Source organism: Urocampus carinirostris, chromosome 4 (assembly GCF_059441175.1).
Source record: "Urocampus carinirostris isolate Australia breed hairy pipefish chromosome 4, RoL_Ucar_1.0, whole genome shotgun sequence".
Lineage (NCBI taxonomy): Eukaryota > Metazoa > Chordata > Actinopteri > Syngnathiformes > Syngnathidae > Urocampus > Urocampus carinirostris.
The window spans coordinates 48,328,340-48,346,588 of NC_142352.1; the positions used below are offsets into that span (position 1 = coordinate 48,328,340).

At 38.8% G+C, this 18,249-nt stretch overlaps 1 protein-coding gene across 5 annotated transcripts in view; it reads left to right on the forward strand.

Annotated features, from left to right (window-relative positions):
* The first annotated feature begins 837 nt into the window (after positions 1-837).
* The window catches only part of ahctf1 (AT-hook containing transcription factor 1), a 32,361-nt gene continuing 14,949 nt past the window's right edge, over positions 838-18,249 (forward strand). For 2 of the 5 annotated variants that reach the window (XR_015850364.1, XM_088334763.1), the window contains exons 1-30: positions 838-993; positions 4,068-4,194; positions 4,377-4,527; positions 5,935-6,037; positions 6,109-6,289; positions 6,367-6,574; positions 7,304-7,420; positions 7,527-7,611; positions 7,692-7,842; positions 9,206-9,338; positions 9,506-9,687; positions 9,822-9,883; positions 10,055-10,183; positions 10,505-10,595; positions 10,718-10,807; positions 10,909-11,049; positions 12,342-12,446; positions 12,526-12,622; positions 12,772-12,895; positions 12,989-13,045; positions 13,160-13,306; positions 13,410-13,600; positions 13,673-13,817; positions 13,905-14,036; positions 14,189-14,336; positions 14,418-14,568; positions 14,641-14,748; positions 16,781-16,919; positions 17,025-17,240; positions 17,508-18,198. Coding sequence is in view for 4 of the 5 variants with exons in the window: in XM_088334763.1 (XP_088190889.1) it covers positions 4,074-4,194; positions 4,377-4,527; positions 5,935-6,037; positions 6,109-6,289; positions 6,367-6,574; positions 7,304-7,420; positions 7,527-7,611; positions 7,692-7,842; positions 9,206-9,338; positions 9,506-9,687; positions 9,822-9,883; positions 10,055-10,183; positions 10,505-10,595; positions 10,718-10,807; positions 10,909-11,049; positions 12,342-12,446; positions 12,526-12,622; positions 12,772-12,895; positions 12,989-13,045; positions 13,160-13,306; positions 13,410-13,600; positions 13,673-13,817; positions 13,905-14,036; positions 14,189-14,336; positions 14,418-14,568; positions 14,641-14,748; positions 16,781-16,919; positions 17,025-17,240; positions 17,508-18,198 (4,396 nt within the window). In the remaining variant the exon portion in view is untranslated. Of the gene's footprint in view, positions 994-1,060; positions 1,167-3,870; positions 3,889-4,067; positions 4,195-4,376; positions 4,528-5,934; positions 6,038-6,108; positions 6,290-6,366; positions 6,575-7,303; positions 7,421-7,526; positions 7,612-7,691; positions 7,843-9,205; positions 9,339-9,505; positions 9,688-9,821; positions 9,884-10,054; positions 10,184-10,504; positions 10,596-10,717; positions 10,808-10,908; positions 11,050-12,341; positions 12,447-12,525; positions 12,623-12,771; positions 12,896-12,988; positions 13,046-13,159; positions 13,307-13,409; positions 13,601-13,672; positions 13,818-13,904; positions 14,037-14,188; positions 14,337-14,417; positions 14,569-14,640; positions 14,749-16,780; positions 16,920-17,024; positions 17,241-17,507; positions 18,199-18,249 lie in introns of those variants that run through there. The other 3 variants (XM_088334764.1, XM_088334765.1, XM_088334766.1) reach the window with 3 other exon arrangements.

The following is an 18,249-nucleotide window of genomic DNA, read 5'->3' on the forward strand; positions in this document are numbered from 1 at the left end:
ACCCATCCATTTCACCCCTGTCCCAAAGTCCGCATCCCCTGCCCAACAACTTGCCACTGCAGAGGAAACACTTGCGGATCTGGGCCCAACCGACTTGTATATTTTCACCGATGGTTCCACCCTCAACGGTACAGAGAATGGAGGAGCCGGAGTGGTCATCTTTAAAGGCAACACACTAATCCACTCCTGGCATGCGCCAACCGGGGCCTTTAGCAGTTCTTTTCAGGCCGAAAAGTCTGCCATGATCGCTGCAATCGCCTGGCTAGACCACAATGACGACTGGTCCTCAGCCTCCATCATCACGGATTGCAAATCCCTCCTCCAAGCTCTCTCCAACCCTAATATAACAGACCAGAATATAACCTCCTTCCTGTCCCTTAACTCCTGAATTGCGGCCTTCTCCCCATCCAAGAGCATCCGGCTTATCTGGGTCCCGGGTTACTGCAACCTCCGGGGTAACGACCTTGCAGACAAGCAGGCTAAATTAGGCTCGGCCCTCCCTCAACCTACCGCCCCGCTAGACCCACGAACTCGGGTCGCCTTTATCTGCAGGAGCTGCAAACCCCTCCTTAGGCGCCTTGAGTGACTCAACAACAATCATCACCAGCCAGACACTCAAGGTACCCAGCAACCCCTAAGCTCTGAACATAAAATTAGGACTGGCTTCAAATTTGAAGTCTGAAATGTCTCGATATTGACCAAAGGTTCTCAGGGGACAATACGGTTTCAAGGTGCTGCATCTCCCAAGTGCAATATGTCCGCCACGCCGAAAGGAAGCGCAGTGAGCAAAAAAAATGATGTCACCGTTTGATAAAAATGCCATCGAATAAGTGCTTTAAGCTTTACACCCACAGTGAAAATGGCGCTGGACGATGCTAAAGCCTGAAGTTACTCACAGAAGCTTTTTAGACTTCCATCGGAAGCCCTTGACCAATTGGATAACAGGGATAACAAAGCCTTCGTGAGTCTCGATAAAAGACAAAATCAGGCAAGGTAATGCTATGACGAGTGTGGAGCGGTTAGCGGACGGCACGTTTCATCACGTTTTCCAATGCTATCAGAGAGCTAGCTGAATAAGACTAGCGTTTTTCAAACCTGATTCTACTTCACCCCTTTACCGATTTCACTGGAACGACGAGTGTATTGATATATAGTTCTTAACTAAGGTACCCAATATTCTTGTCAGATCACACGAGCTCTTAGCAATCGCTTGTCACTTGGTTAAAACTCAACGAATGTCCATGTGACAGCATTAAAACATTGTTTAGCAAGACTAAAGAAATGTTTGTATGTTTTTTAAAATCTATTTTTTTGTTTCAAAACAGAACGACTTCATATCGTTCCTTGTTTATGCCGTGATTCTAGAGAACTGCAGGTACAGATCGTGCGCAGTGAACCTGTGTACCCTATTGTTTACGTTGTCCTGCAGACGTTCAGAACTTGTGAGAGAGCATACTTGTTTCGTTTGTTTATCGAAGAATCAAATACCACGCAGTTAAAACATTCTAGATTTTGTTTACAACCAACCTGCGGACAAAAATTCTGGATAAATATTGGCCTAACCAACATGCATGGGAACGTGAGCTTTTATTACTGGAAACATGTAAAATTGTAGCAAAACATAAAGCTAAAATAACAGAATCGGTCTTATTAAATCACTGCGGATTAACAACAAATCGAGCATCCCTTCGTGAAATAACCACGGCCCTTTAACGGCATTATCGTTTTTGACCTTGCAAGATGATTTTGGTGCCTGACTTAAACGTAAAGGACTACTGCGTGAATCAAGTGTTCGCAAGTTATTTATAAAATGTGGAATGTGAACGGCATACTAAAAAGTCACCAGGTTACCATCTGTCAATGTTCGCAAATTTTAACTTTTTGTACTAACATGTCATGATTGTAACTTGCTTTGCCACACTAGCCACACTAGCTAACGTTTCACGGTACGTGACATTTCGCCTACTTTTCTTTCCCATCAACGTCTTTTAGGATTTTCTCGTAGGATTGCACGAAACTAGAAGTCATTTGGCTAGCGGAGTAATCTACATTATGAAACGAGACATGATCTTGGAAGTGTAGACGTCTACCTCTTGCAAAATGCATTTTTAGTAGGAATCCGTTGTTCTGTGTGTTTTTAGCGACTAATCTGTGTTTAGTCGACTGCAAGAACGCGTGATTGTAAGTCCAAACATAAGATTAGACTGCTTTAAGTGTGCATTGTGTAAAGCTACAGACTGTCAGTCTCGTTGCGCGGGAGCCCGCTTGAATTTAGGGTGTTATTAATGACGGACCCTATAGGGGGCACAATTTATGTTTCTACTTCGCGTCAGTTGTCTTTTTAATTTTTTTTATTAAGACAAAACGCATACACATTCATACCAAAATTGTGTTGCAACGTCGTGTGAAATTCTAACCATTTGTGCAGCAAAGAACTGCACATAAACGATATATAATTAAATAAAAAACATGCTAAGGGAGAAACACAAGTCACATAAAAATAAATGTTCACAAATATTTTTAGTTTTAATGGCCTTTGGGTGAGGGGGTTTTATTTCACATTGAAATGTAATTGAATAATTTTTATTGCCTGTGAATTTGCACTTAAGAATGTACAATATAGCTAAAAAGACTGACAATAAAGGTTTCTTTTGGCTTTGATTTAAATTTCTAAGGGTAACCCAAACACAATATCCTTACAAAACTATTAAAAGCTAATGTCAATCTTATCGGCAATAAAATACAAATTTAAACCAGATTTTTTTTTTCCTCCAAGGGACAGTGCTAAAATAAATGTTAGTTTCAGGGTCTGCAGAACAAGATGTACATGTAACATACATTTTTCCCCCTGTACCTCCTTACAATGTGCACTGCGGAGAGGTAAATTTGGTCAATCGTTTTAAAGAAAAAATTTCGCTCATTAAAAATTGGCAGTTTGGTAACAGCCAGACTTTTTTTTTTTTTTCCCCTCAATTACATGAATCAATTTATTCTAGAAAGACATGGTAAAATTTCAGTCAGTTCCCCCTTATATGTGGTCTAATAAGACCTTTGATTTTATAACAATTGATCGCATCAGTTGTCCCCAACAAACTTTACACACCAGATACATCACCATTTCAATGAAACTCAGGGGCGATTTAGGATCATTCGACACTTTTCAGAAGTGTCACTTCTCATCTGTGAACATCACATTACATTTTGTGGTTAGAAGAAATACCGTCACCTTGCCATTCCCAGTTTTTACTTATTTCTAAATAGGACACAAAAGGGGATGGGGGTGAAAGCGGTGCTAGTAATCAAATGGACTAAACCATTTCAAGGCGGTGGAATATTTCCGATGCTTCATTGTTCACATTTTAGTTTTCTTTTATAGATATACTTTTTTTAGTATATATGTATATAGCATTCTAGCATTCTTGACTGAACGATGTTCATGCCTACAAACTGACTGTGTTTTAATTTCATAACCTACATCATCATGTAGCAATATTAAACATGTGAGAAAGAAAATTAAAATACAGTTATCCTCCTGTATGTTAATACCTCATTTATAATAATACAGATTTCACATTATGAAATGCCATATTTATGTATGTTTAAATTAACTGCTATTAAAAACCTGAATGATCTAACATTCATGAATAAACTGAATGAAAACCTCCCATGGAGTGCATCATAATTATAATATTTAACAGAAAATAAACATTTTCACTGTTCACCTTTGGGCACTCATGGCCTTTTAACTGCATAAAGTGGTACAAAATATGCACCACCACCTTTGATTACGCTAACACAACCAATGACCCGAGGTCTGTTTATGACAAACGCCCTTATAGGTGGACGCCAACATATGGCTGTTTAGCCTGAGGACAAAATTGGGCACTGGTGAGTTTTGTCCTTCTGATTCTAAGTGTTAAATGCAGTCAGGTGATATACATAAAGATTGCGTCTGTGAAAGGTATAATTTGAAATATGAGCTGTTTAAATATAATTAAGTAGTGCGAATTCTGAACTATATTTTAATCTAATTTCTTCAAACGTGTAATCTGATATTGTTTTTGCAGTGAGCCATGCTTGAGCTGACCGCACAGGTCACCAGTGGCCTGCTGCCATTCCCAGCCGTGACTCTGGAAGCTGTGGAAGAGGATGAGCTTGCGCTTAATTCGGTACTTCATGGCAGGTTTACTGTTGGTGAGTCTTTTTTTCTCCCTCATAATAAATGTGATGTTTTGTTTAAGTCGTGTACATTTATTCTATTTAACAAAGAAACCATTAATAAGTGTATAAGTCTTTTACTGTATATATTTTTTTAATAAAAAACATTTTTCTTCAATAACCCCTTGTCCAAAAAAATGTTTCTCGCTTAAATCTAGGCAGGGGAGGCCCTGCTTGGCTTGCCTGTGGCCCCCATCTTGAGTTTGTTCATGCACTGACTGGAGAACGTCTGTCTGCATACTGCTTTAGTAGCGAAGGGGAGCACCCACCCAGTGTCCTCAGTGCAAGAGACTTCAACTGGCTCAATAGGTCAAGATACCGACTATCTAATTTCTCATCATTTTCTGACCAAAAGTGTACTTGCTGTGTTGTAATTTTACTTTTTTTTGTACATTTTTTATAACATAAATCAGACATAAGCATATAAGTATGCATTTTGTGAAGTAAGACTACAGTGAATTCCGGACTACAGAGTGCAACTGATTAAAAGCCGCACCCAGTACTTTATTAGAGGAAAAAAACATTTTTTACATCTTGAGACGCACCAGACTATAAGCCGCATGTGCCCACATTGAAACATGATATATTTACAGAGAAAGAATAATATTTGCAGACAATATATAATATTATAATATATATAAATATTATATATAATATTTAATAATAATAATAATATATAAATATTATAATATAATATTTACAGAGTTTGAATAATATACAAACCTCAACACCTTAACGTTCTGATGATGCGCCGGCGGGCCACTGGACTTTTGATTAAAAAAAAAAACGTGTCTGTACAATGTCACTAGTCCCTGAAATACGTCATGCCACATATCATTGGAAAGCTTAAACTCTTAGGATTCAAGATATGACAGACGAATATGGATATTGCTTCTTGTAATTCGTTAGTTTCGCCACATTATTTCGATTTACAAATAAACAGACTCGTAAAATTCCCTATATGGTAATTAGCCCTCCCTTTTCGATGGACACCTTTTCCATGATGAGGGTCTTTTTATGCTACTTTTAATCATTCGCAAAGTTAAATTAAACTTGCTTCTTCCTTGAAATGTATATTCCACCTGTCTCACTTATACTTTTACTGCATGGGCGCCCCTGGTGGCCATTAGAAAAAAATGCATAAATTAGCCACATCATTGCATGAGCCACAGGGTTGAAGGCTTGTGCAAAAAGTCTCTGCTCATACTCCGAAAAGTATGGTACATTTTTGCTATTTATAAAACAAAGTAACCCATCTTGGCCCAATTTTCTCAGTCTTTAATTTGTTTGTTTTCCATATCTGTACCCGTAGTGCTAAGCCATGAGAAATTGTTCCCTATTGCTGAATAAATGGCAAGTTTTGTACTGAGAACGGTAAATTAAAACCTGCATAGTAGAAATCCCTATGTTTTTTAAGTGTTTTGCCTCCATCCTGTAGCATTTTACATTGTTAGTTTTAACAAAAATATAAACGATACAAAGTACTTAAAATATTTTTCAACATTCAAGGTTAATGTTTTTCTACTTTACTTTTCAAATCCCCCCTTAAGTTTGGATTGTATGGATGTTGATTAGACAGTGCCAATATTGCGCAGGGTGCTTTAACCTGGCAACAATAATTAATATCTTTGAAATGTGCAGTGTTTTCATGCGGCAACATTTTTTTCTTTCAAGAAGAGAAATCCATCTCGAATAATGTAATGTATGTATAAATAGGTCTGGATTGCTGGTGGGCTTGGAAGAAACTGAGGGCAGTGTGCTATGTCTCTATGACTTAGGACTCTCCAGGGTGACCAAGGCTGTAATCATACCTGGCCGAGTGAGTCTCTTCTGCTCTTAACATGAAATTATAAAGCAAAATTTTTCTGGCTGCATCCTTTTCTGTTGTAGATTACAACCATTGAGCCTCTGGTGAACTATGGTGGAGCAAGCCCTTCCACCCAGCATCTTCACCAGAGTCTAAGATGGTTCTTTGGTGTTGCTGCTGTAGTAACAGATTTGGGCCATGTTCTGCTTGTGGACCTGTGTCTGGATGACCTGACTTGCAATCAGAGCGAGTTAAATCCTTCGGGTGGGCAGGGTTTTATCGAAGGGCGCAGATTCCCCCGATGTGTTCTTTCGATCTAACCTTTTGTTTTGATTTCACAGCTTTGCAAGTAGTGTCCAAAGCTCAGCGTGAGATTCCGAAACTTCGAGAAGTTACCAGCAGGGAGGGCCGACACCTTTCCCTCCAGCTCAATGGGCCAAGTGGTGTCCCTGCTACAGCCTTACAGTACATTCCGAGAACAAACCAACTGGCCGTGGGTTTCTCTGATGGCTTATTGCAGCTATGGAACCTGAAGTCACTCAGGAAAGAGTAAGTCACTTTTTCTAAATCTGCTTTTATTCTCGATGCACATTAAAAATAATTAACCTAAATACAGCCAGCCATTCCACAACACATGCTTGGGACTGCACTGCTGTTTGCAACTTCCAAGTTTACTTTTTAATAAAAGGCTTCTAAAGGTATGTCAAAGCGTTTACTAAAGTGGCCATTTGGAGACGCCCAGTTTACAGCTCTAAAACCTCCATATTGGAAATCATCTTACGAGTTTGAGAGGGAAAATTATCTGGTGAAATAGACGGATTACAACAAGGAAAGCCAAATGATGGAGAAATTATTTTAGGCGGATTTCTTATTTTATCTGTCGGCATTATAGTGTGAAGTGGAGTAAAACATTTTACACAGTTGGATTCACTAGCTATTCATGAGTGGAATACTACAGCAATTGGGGTGAATTATATTGGCTTTAGAGTTTTCGGCTACCCTTATTCAGACTGATTGCGGTGTTTCCGTGACAACATTTTGAAATCAGATGTTGAATCCCTAGAGTTTAGGCTTTTTAATGATATGTGGCATTAAATATTTTAGTGTCTGGTGTCATAGAGAAGACACATTTTTTTAACAAGTCTGATGGCCCACTGTTGAAACGTTAAGGGGGTTAATATGTTGTACTTTGTTGTTATTTTAAAACAAAAAACGAATTAGCACAATTGTCAAAGAAGCAGCAAAAAGTAAGACAGTATCTCGTAACTTTATGTCCAGATACAACTCACAATTGGATGGTGGCAGAGTGCCCATTCATGCCTTCACATTCCAGGAGCCGGAAAATGACCCCATGAACTGGTGCTATCTTTGGGCTGTCCAGTCTTCTCAGGATGAGTAAGTTTACAACACAATTGGACCAATCTTTATTCTGTCTACATCCCCTTGCATGAGACTTTCACATACACCCTTTTTCATCCCTCCTTTTTTATCACTCATACAGAGAAGGAGATTTTGTCAGTCTCCGCCTGCTACAGATGGCATTCAGTGAGCGCAAATGTCAAACCTCAGGGAAGATCCTCTATGAGGTGACTGAAATAAGCCTTTTTTCCGTCTGAAGAATGTGCTCTTGCCTTCCTGCTGCCTTACCTGCTGTTATGGTGTTCAGGGTTTAGAGTACTGTGCGGAGCGTTACAGCCAGAAGGTCAGTGGCACAGCTTTCCCTATCAGAGCCCAGACCACCAAGACTCGCCTGTTGAGATGCCAGACCATTGAGAAATTCCGGCCGCACCCAGACAGGGATGACAGCATGAATGAAGGTCAGATTGATTATCAAAAAGTATTTGAAATTGGAATACTAATTCATTATGTATTTGGCCTTTAGTTTCTGTCTCTTCGAATCTTTAAGATTTTGTTGTCCTTGTTAAGCTGAGGTAACATTTCTTTTGTGTTTTTTATGATAATTGCTATTACAGGTTTGGAAAGCAAAATTGAACCTATTTGAGCAATGACCTCATTAAATGTACAAATGCAAGATGGATGCAAATAACTAAAAATGTTTTCCCTAAAGCAGGGTTCGTAATGGTGCTTGAAATTTTTGAAAATACTTGAATTTTCATGTTGTGTTGTCAAGGTCAGGAAAATGCTTGAATTTTGGGTGAAGTGCTTGGAACAGTTGCCATTGCCATGTTTCTTGGCAGTCTGACTATCGACCACGCAATAATTGAATTTTTTTTTAAAATAAGTTTGATAAAAATATTTTTAATTTTAATGATATATTATCAATAATTAAAAATATTATCCAGCAGATTATTGAGTAATTAGTGATTTCTTATATCTTGCAGGGGATCCCCCAAAACACATGAAAAGTCAAGTCATGTTTATTTGTATAGCCCTTAATTACAAGAAGTCTCAAAGGGATGTACAGACTATTATAACACCATCCCCCGATCTAATGAAGAAATCTTGAGAAGGAGCTGACGAATGTAAATTAAAATATTCACAGATCTACAAAAATGTTTAGCTTTTAACACGTTAAACAGAATTATGGTCGAACAACAACACAAAATCCCTGGGGAAAAAAAAAAAAAATATATATATATATATATATATATATATATATATAAAATAACTCTTCAGTGCTACAAATAAATGATAAAATGCAAAAAAAAACAAAAAACTTTACAATTCTGTTTTAATCAATTTGACCACAATTACCTGAAAAACACGCAAAAACTATGAATAAAAATAATTAAAACATAAGGCAAAAGCTCAGCAGCCAATTGAAAGATTGAATGCACGCTGCTTTGGAGCCATCAATATCATTAAAATGATTCCAAATTTGGCTAATCTTTCTGGTTTTTTATGTACAGTACTTTATTTTTTCCCTCTGTATCAAACTGAATTATTACTCATCACCTATAGAGCCCATTCCGTGTTTGTAAAGAAGTGTGACGTTGCCAAGCCACGCATGCTTTGTTGAAGCAGAGTGGCAGATTTTGTCAGTTTATAGCAGCCCTTTGATTCAAAAAGATCTTAGAAGGGAACAGCTCAAAATGGCTTAAATTATGTGCTCGCAGCAAGATAGCAACTTTATTTTAGGCATCAAAGTCGACAACAACAAAAGAGGTTCTTCTGATGGGCGCTTGATTTCTTTGAAAACAGTATCTTCCTATTTTTCAGTTGCTTCTCCTGACACCAGTGTGTCTATCTTCAGCTGGCAAGTCAAGGCCTACGGACAGGGAATGCCATCCACTTACATTGGGGTTTTTGACATCAACCGCTGGTACCATGCACAAATGCCCGACTCATTCAGGTACTGTGGAGCTTTGTAGATTTTTAATTCTTTGCTTTCAAAACGATGATGGAGTAACTAATCTGTTTTGATTGTGGTTTTAAATAACATTCGTCAAACGCATCAAAACCATTACAGTAGTTCAAAATGGTGTTGTGTTAAAATGTCAAATTGTATTCTGTGCATAGAATGGGCGAGTCTCTACAGAACTGTCCCTACTTTGCCGTTTGGTGTTTGGACCCAGTGACACAATTGGCTCCTCAGCACCTTTTACTAGATGTGGTTGTACAGGAGCACAGCCTCACTAGGGGTCTGCCTTTAACTTCTCCCCCACCAGAGCAATACTTTAACCCGACCGCATACAACTTTGGTAAGCTGCTAATGTTTTTGCCCCTATTTTTAAGATCAATTTGGCTGTTTTGTTCAGAAAATCAATTGATGTAACTTGATTTTACGTTACAATGCACAATATTTAACTACATTTGTCTCTTTGTTTTTTAACAGATGCAACCTGTTTGTTTAACTCTGGAATTGTCCATTCAACCTGCTCTGGATATCAAAAACAGGTTTGTGATACATTACTTGCATTATTATGTTTAGATATCTAATTCTTTTGAATACTACACTTTAAATATGCTGCAACCTACTGTGTATAAGCTGATTTTGGGCAAAAAGAGGGGTTAATGTTTTTTTGTAATTGTTAAATTGTTTTCATTGCATTTCTCCTTTACCACAAGACATTGAGTTTCTTGAAGAGAGCTGCGTTATCTTCTAGTGATGTCATATCCAGCAGCTACTCACATTGCGTAAAGTCAGGCCTTTTATCATCCCGCCTTGTTGATGCCCACACTTCCAGCCTCTCTCAGGTACACACATACTGAAGACCTTTTTATGTTTATAAGGATTTTTGAACAGTTTTGTCAGGGTAAGTGGAGTTGTGCGTTTTATTTATATGTAATTTATGTGCATTTAAGGATGTGTCACGTTGTTTTATTTTTATTTTTCAATTAAACTCTCCAATATGTAGATCTTAGGCCTTCAGTGTATTTCAGTTTTTTTAATGTTAATACATTAACCTAAAATCTAAGGTAACTTTGACAGCACTAATTTTTCAATGTGTCAATGCTTTTGTTGACGTCTTCAAAAAATACATGTTCACATTCACACATCACATCTACTGCTAATAGGAGGAACAGTTGGACGCCCTCCTGACGGCTGCAGTTGAGAACAGCTCCTTGGGGCTAATCACTGGTTGTATTAAACAATGGACTGCAGAGGGTGAGTTGCTATCTTCAGATTCTGTGGCATTGTTTATGCTGCTGTTTCAGATAATCTTGGATGCCTTTTTTCCCCCCTTTTTTTTAATGTTTATTTTTTTTTTTTTATAACATTTTCAACAGAGCAACCAGGGTCAGCGTTAAACCTTTGCTATATATTGAATTGGGCTTGGAAAAAAGTGACCAGAACCAAGGAGGAACTCGATAGCATTTGTATGTTCATGGACATTCACATTTGTAATATAGCAATAGACAACCCGTTACCCAAACCCTGTTAGGAATGCTGACTGGTCAAATTGTTGTTTGTTTTCTAGGTGCACCTTTATTCGACAACTCATCTAATTTCACAGATCCTCAAACCTTACAGTTGCTGCAGCACAGCCAGAGACTGCTACAGAACCTGAGCACCATTTTCCACTGTCTGCTTGATGAAGCTCAGGAGCTCACACAAAAAGGTGATGCACTCGTTTGACCCTACTGCTCCCAGTAACCCAGGAAAATAACATGCACCTTAACAATGATAAACAAAAAAAAGATTTAAGGAATCAGTAACGTTTTAGATCTGCTTTGCTTCCATGTAGGGCTGCACGATTTTGAAAAACAAAAAACCAAAAAAAACCTAAATGCGATTTTTCAGACCTAAATTGCAATTTTTATGCCATTTTAAAATAAAGTGCATTTTCTGTGCCTGTTTTTTCATGGAGAAGATAAACGGTGGCATTCAAACATAACTTGAGATGATATACTTGAAGACAGAGTATATCAACAAAATATCAAGTATAGATGTTCAGGTAAAAAAAGAATTGAAGTTGAATAAATGGTCTTTATTGTCATTATACAAGTGGACATGGAAATTGGATATTCCTCTCAGTATAAGAAAATGATTAAGAGAGCGGCTGGAAAGCTATAAGCAAGAGTTTGGTCCCCGCGACAACTGCAATGTTTTTGTGATTTTTAAAATACAAGAGTCACAAATTTAGTGTCTTTTTATTTTTTAACGAGGCATGCGCTTTATTTGTAATGGAACTGGCGACTAGCCACGTTTGGCAGTGGTGGTTTAAGAGTTGTGAGCCTAGATTTTAGCTTACCCTTCTGATGCCGCCTCAGTCAATTCCCGGACACGATAAAAATCTAGGGAGCCCCAGCTGGTGATCAGCTTTTCCTTGCGCTTTTCTGACTTTCCTTAGAGTCCAATTTAATCAATGAATTTATTTTCACTGTAACGAGCCACTAATGTTACAAGTTGGCGTGTTTGTTTTGGTGTCGATTTGTGCAAACGCTGCATGACTGACTGGCAGCTTACACCAGCCTCTCCAAGCTGTGCATACATGTCTTGCAAACTTTGCCTCGTCTTTATGGGTTGGTGCCATTAAAACCTGCTTCTGATTGGCCGGAGCTGTTAAGACATTAACTTTGGCAATTTTTATTGGCCAAACAGTCCGTCAATCAACTAACCAACTGAAACTGAGTGATAAAATAAAAACATTGGTTTGCGGTTACACTGTCGCACTTCGTCACATCGCGATATCGATTTGATTTCGGTTAATCGTGCAGCCCTACTTCCAAGCATTCATTGCGTTTAGCTATGAATTTTGCAATTACTTTTTTTTCTTTATACATATCTATGAAATTGTTGTTAACGTTAAAGACTGAGTTAGACAAATGGCTGTTGATTTTTTTTCATCTTATTTTTCATTCATATATGATGAGTTACATTGAATGGTATTTGCTCCCGTTTTTCTTGAAGGTCTCGTGGGTCTAATTAACAAACATCTAGCTTCTAGTCTGGTATCAAAGTACGCTCTAGTGGTCCTCTGGTTTTGTCGCACTGGCCTTCTGCCTGAAGGATCAGGTAAAAATGACAAACACCTTTTTGAGAATGTGTTTTCAAGCAGGTTGTTCTGTACCGTTTCTAACTGTTCCCTTTTCAGATTTGGATGCCATGCAGATTTCTAGGCCGTTTTATAGTCACTCAGTTATCAGCAACTATTACTCTCTTCGCAGGGAGGAGCTCACCTCAATGGCTAAGTGAGTACTGTTATGCCTTTTTTTGTTTTATTGTAAACAATTTCATTTAACGGGATGTTCGTGGCACGCATAGTCGCAGCGGCCTACAGCTCTTCAGCCAATTTTCTTGACTTAACACCAATATTGTTGCATCTTTATCTTTGTCACAGGGGAAAGTGGTCTGCAGACTGCCTGATGATTGACAGTCTGGTGGGTCAATGTGGAAAACACTTGGCCAATCTGTGGAAAAGGGATGAAGGCGGAACAGGACTGTACCCACCACCTACCCTACATGTATGTTTTTAGAGAACTATTTTAAATTCAACATACTGCACGTCAGCCAAAACTGTATGAATGTCTGATCGATGATTAATTTCTCACCTGCAGGCTTTACTTGACATATATCTTCTGGACGATGTTAATGAGGCTGCAAAACATGCAATTGTATCCTTTAGGCAGAAGTTAGACTTACTATTCTTTATGACTATTATATTGGCTGCCTAAAATAAATAAACCTTATCAATAATACTTTGTTTTTAATCCTTAACCTGTGCTTAGGTCATCTACCTATTGCTGGATGTCATGTATTCCTTTCCCAAACAGGAGGGAGCATCAGTAGAGTCTTTTCCCACAGCTTTTGATATTCCTATCGGATTAGTTAAACTAGTGCAAGGCCTCTGGCTGCTGGACCACCGTGACCACCAGGTATTCATACTCATAATATTGCAAGAGGAAAACTTGTCACGATTTTGTAACATGTTGCTATGATTTTTTTTGTTGGTGCTTCTCTCCGCCTCTCTTAATTCAGAGTTCATTTGAACCACTTCTGAATCCAGCTGCCCTTCAATGTTGCTTTGAGTGGCAGCATGAACGCGTCTTGCAAGCTTTAATGTGTCAGAGCCAGCATTCTTTGGCACTGCGCTACTTTAATGCTACAAAGCCCCCCATTTCCTCCATCTCCCAGGCCAGACTTTGCCTTGCTGTATTGCTACACAACAGGTAAGGTAACCAAGCAGTAATATGTACAGTTTGTTTTAATGTCATGATCAAAGTATTCTGCCCATTTCCAAGGCATTTGACTGAGGCTTGGTCATTACTACGGCAACACTCAAATCACCTCAACGCGGCTGAGCTGCTTGGGTTCTTGTACCAGAGCTGCCAAGAGCTAGGTCTCATTAAAGACTTGCTTAATCTGCCTCTCAGTGCCACTGAACAGGTCGATTTTTCATTAAACAAGCAAACTAGTTTGCCAAAAGTTAAGTGACAATTATTTCACATTCAAAATCAAATTTTCTTTTTCCAGGAAACTTTTGAGAAGTTTCTCCAAGGTACGGGTGGTGTCCCAAACAGAGAAATATTAATGGTTCATTACCTTCAGCAAGCCAACTACATACCCGCTCTGAGGCTCAACCACAGCCTCAAAATGCACCTTATGGTACGATTGATTATATTTGCAAATAATCTGTGCTAGATTCAACTGTCTACATCAATTATAAACTCGAAAGATAATAATCTTTGGACACAATCTGATTTTTAACAGCTTGATTCCTTCAGTTTTTAATGAGTTTCACTTGACTTCATTTTTAGAATGAGCGAGACCCAAAGCTTAAAGAGCGATCAGATACCCGTAACACTATTTTGGAGCAATATGGCAAAGTTCTACCCAGAGTTCAAAGGAAACTAGCAATGGAAAGGGCTAAACCCTACCAACTTCCCAAAACTATCTACAAAGAAGGTAACATGGTCATGAAATCATTTAAACTCGATCCCAACCTTTCACTGACCTAATTAGAATATAATTCCTCCTCTTGTGCAGTTTCCCGTCCTCAGCCTTTGTCAACCATAAGCAAGCGATCTGCCAGTGACAAAGTAATGTCTAGGGCGGGTTTCATCAACAATGTCTTGGCTAAGATTGAGGAAGTTTGGATGGGCAAGCGGGACACGCCGTCATCTTCTCCTGCCAACTGGTATGCAATGAAGTTGAATACATTGTTTTTTTTTTTTTTTTTAAATGGCATTGGTCAAATCTTGTATTTCAGTCCCTTAACTCCTGGATTCCCGAGTCAACCCCATAAACTTTCATCCGAAGCCCACTTGGAACCATTCCTGGGAACTCCAACAACAATTAGGTCAAAGATAAAGTCAAGGTACCTCAATACGCAAAGGTGTGTGTGTGTGTGTGTGTGTGTGTGTGTGTGTGTGTGTGTGTGTGTGTGTGTGTGTGTGTGTGTGTGTGTGTGTGTGTGTGTGTGAGAGATATCGAGGTTGAAATTGTAAATCGGTGACAAATGTATAATGAAAATCTATATATTCATTCAGTTTTAATCATCAGTTGATTGGTAATACAAAGCAGTTATCACTTCAGATTTTTCAGTTCATAAATTTTTCGTGGTTTGCTGTCCCGCCACAGTTGTAATGCCTTCTCGAGGTCCAATCCATTATCATCCTCCTCATAGCGTAACCGGGAATATAATTTTGGCAGAAAAGTCCTTTTCTTGCTGGGAGTATTCTTTTGTTTATTTTCTTTTTTTTGAATCGTTTGCTTGAACACACGTGTTTTCCTTGCCTCCGCGATCTTTCCATACCTGTCAAGCTCCAGGGCTCCATGCCCTTACAAAATGTTGTATTTTCCCTTACAAAATAATCTTACACCATATTTGTTTCAAACGTGTTTATTTCTGTAGTTTAACATGTTATATTGTACATGTGTTCCGTTATATCATATATATTGTTAATTAACATTTTGTTGTGAGATACTGAGTTGCTCGACATGAATGAGGTTTACAGTGGGACCTCGCTACTTTGCAGTTCCACGTTTGCGGGTTCAGAGCTTCGCAAGTCTAAAAAAAATAAAATAATAGAATAAAAATAAAGAAAAGACATTTTTTATATATAACATGCATTTCAGGTGAATTGGCCGGTGCAAATTGTCCCTAGGTGTGAATGAGCGAATGAGTTGTCTGTCCCTGTGTGCCCTGCGATTGGCTGGCAACCAGTTCAGGGTGTCCCCTGCCCACTGCCCGGAGATGGCTGGGATGGGCTCCAGCACCCCCGCGACCCTACTGAGGATAAGCGGTGTAGCTGATGAGATGAGATGAGATTATATATATATAAAATTTTTTTTTTTTTTTGACGGGGCGTCGCTACTTCGTGGTTCCACGTTCGCGGGTTCAGAGCTTCGCTGGTCCAAAAAATAATAATATAATATAATGTAATATAATATAATATAAAATAACATATATATATATATATATATATATATATATATATATATTTTTTTTTTATTTTTTTTTTTTTTTTCTACTTTTATACTTCCTTTTTTTCTTAATTTCCTTATACAACATAATTTATAATATCAATCATCAAAGCAAGTGAGCCGTTTGAGAGCCGGCTCTCTTTAATGAGTTGAGCTGAAAAAGCCGGTTCTCTAAAAAAAGACGGACTTCCTTTCACTACACAACTTGAACGCGTTTGACTTGATTGATTTGCCGTTTCGTGATAGTCGGTGTTGCGATTTTCCGTACGGATCTTCCTGTACGTTGTACACGTCTTAAAATGCATAATAAACGTACTTTGTACGGCAAAAACATACAGGTTGACAGGTATGAATTTCTCCGCCGTTTTTTCGTGCCGGAATTATTGTCGTTATCACTTTCTGCATTATGTTTCGACTTATTACTGACACTAAAGAAATTACCAATTTTGTGTTGATTTTCACCTTCCCTCGACGACAACCACCACAATAATGACGTAATCTTGAAGCGCGAGACCAAAACAACAATGGCGGATCTGCCTGACGAAAAGTTTGGAATGCGGTAAATCTTTGTTAAAAACAAAGAAATCGGGTAATCATGACAATTTTGTGTCAGAAAATTTGCGTCCCGGGGGCGCATGTTTATTTGACACGATGCGTCCCCAGCAAAAATGATGCGTCTAGGACGCAGGGACGCGGGCAAACAAGAACACTGAGATATATATATATATATATATATATATATACACACGCACCCACAATACTTATGATCATCAAAGAAAATTCAAATGAAAGTTTAGCTTCCTAATATGCGTTTGTCACATAGTGGCTATTGGAAACAAAATGAAGTAATGAAACGAGTGGAATCTTAAACAAGGTGTTCACAATCTTCTTTGCACTCTTCCATCCTCTCACAATTTACATAGGTTGACTGACTTGGTAGTGCATCCTTCCTGTCAGACCCCTCGACCTTGTCTCAGTCCTGCTAAACCCTCTTGGGCCATCCAAAAAAGCACCACTAAAGTCCCTGAATTCAGCCTGTTGCAAACTCCACAGATCGTGAAAGTGAGGCAAATGCATACATACATACATATTCACCTATCATCCTATCAACAAACATCTTGTAAATTTTCCCAAGATTTTTAACATGTTTGAAATTTGTCCCATCAGCGTGCTCGTGCTCTGGCTGCCTCTGGTGCCGTTTTCTCTGCTTTTACCCCGCAGTCCATTCTGCGCAGCAGCCAGAGGCCTACTCCTGTGGCAACCCCCTCTGCATCTCCGGTGCGCTCCATAACTCCTCCGCTTCGCAGCAAAGAAAACAGGATCACATTCAGCGGAGTTGCTAGGTCTTCTGAACTGGAAAATGACTTGCCTTGGAGCAACGGGGTAAAATCTGTTTTATTGACATTACCTGTAACTACAATTGTCTTTAGCCGTGTACTTACTGTATCTCAGTTTCTGTGCATAAAATGATTATTTTGGACTGTTAACCCCTGGCTATTGTTATATTCTGCTCAACATGCTTGAAACAGACATAAGGATGTAAAAGTCTCTCGATTTTCAAGTTAAAGAACAATATTCAAAACTATAATTAACAATTTACTAGTAAATCAAAACATAAAATAATTCATCTTTAATAATTTCCATCTATAGATGGCTACAGGCAGTGAGTTCAGCCTACTTGCCAGCAGAGGCAGCCTGCTTCACACTCACAAGACCTGGTCTGCACAACTTCATGAAACCGAAGTACCGGAATCACCCCATGTGAAGTTCATGCCTCCTGAGGGTGGCATACCCTCACCGCAGCTGAGATGCTCTTCAAAGGAATTATTCTCTGCTGAGCAAGCTGAAACATTTAACAAACCTTCTGACACGAAACAAGCTCGACTTAGTTTGAGCTTAGACACAAGCCAGACATCTTTACAGGTGACTGACACCACTCTGGAGTACTATGAGGCTGAGGAATATCTGGAAGAAGAGCCTATCGACACAGCTGATAGTGATGATGTTGTGACTGTGAACCTCAAGTTCTTAAGGGAAATTAGCCCAGAGCAGAAATATATTCCAGCGACAGAAGCAGCTTTGTTGCAAATATCAAACGATGATGTGAGCACAATCCAAGAACTCAAACAAGAGACACTTGAAAATGATATTAAAATTGCTGTGGAAGAAGACAATTGTAAGAAGGAAGAGGAGTGTAAACTGCAGAACCACATCAACAAACCAGAAAGTGAACACATTGGTGTGGTGGTTGATAAGGTGGTTAAGTCGTTATTGGAGAATAAATTGCAGAGCAAACTAGAAGATGCTCAAGTAATTGACCAGGAACAACTAACCGACCATGGTACTTTTTTATTCATCACAACCACTGCATACAAAATCACAAATTCCTTTC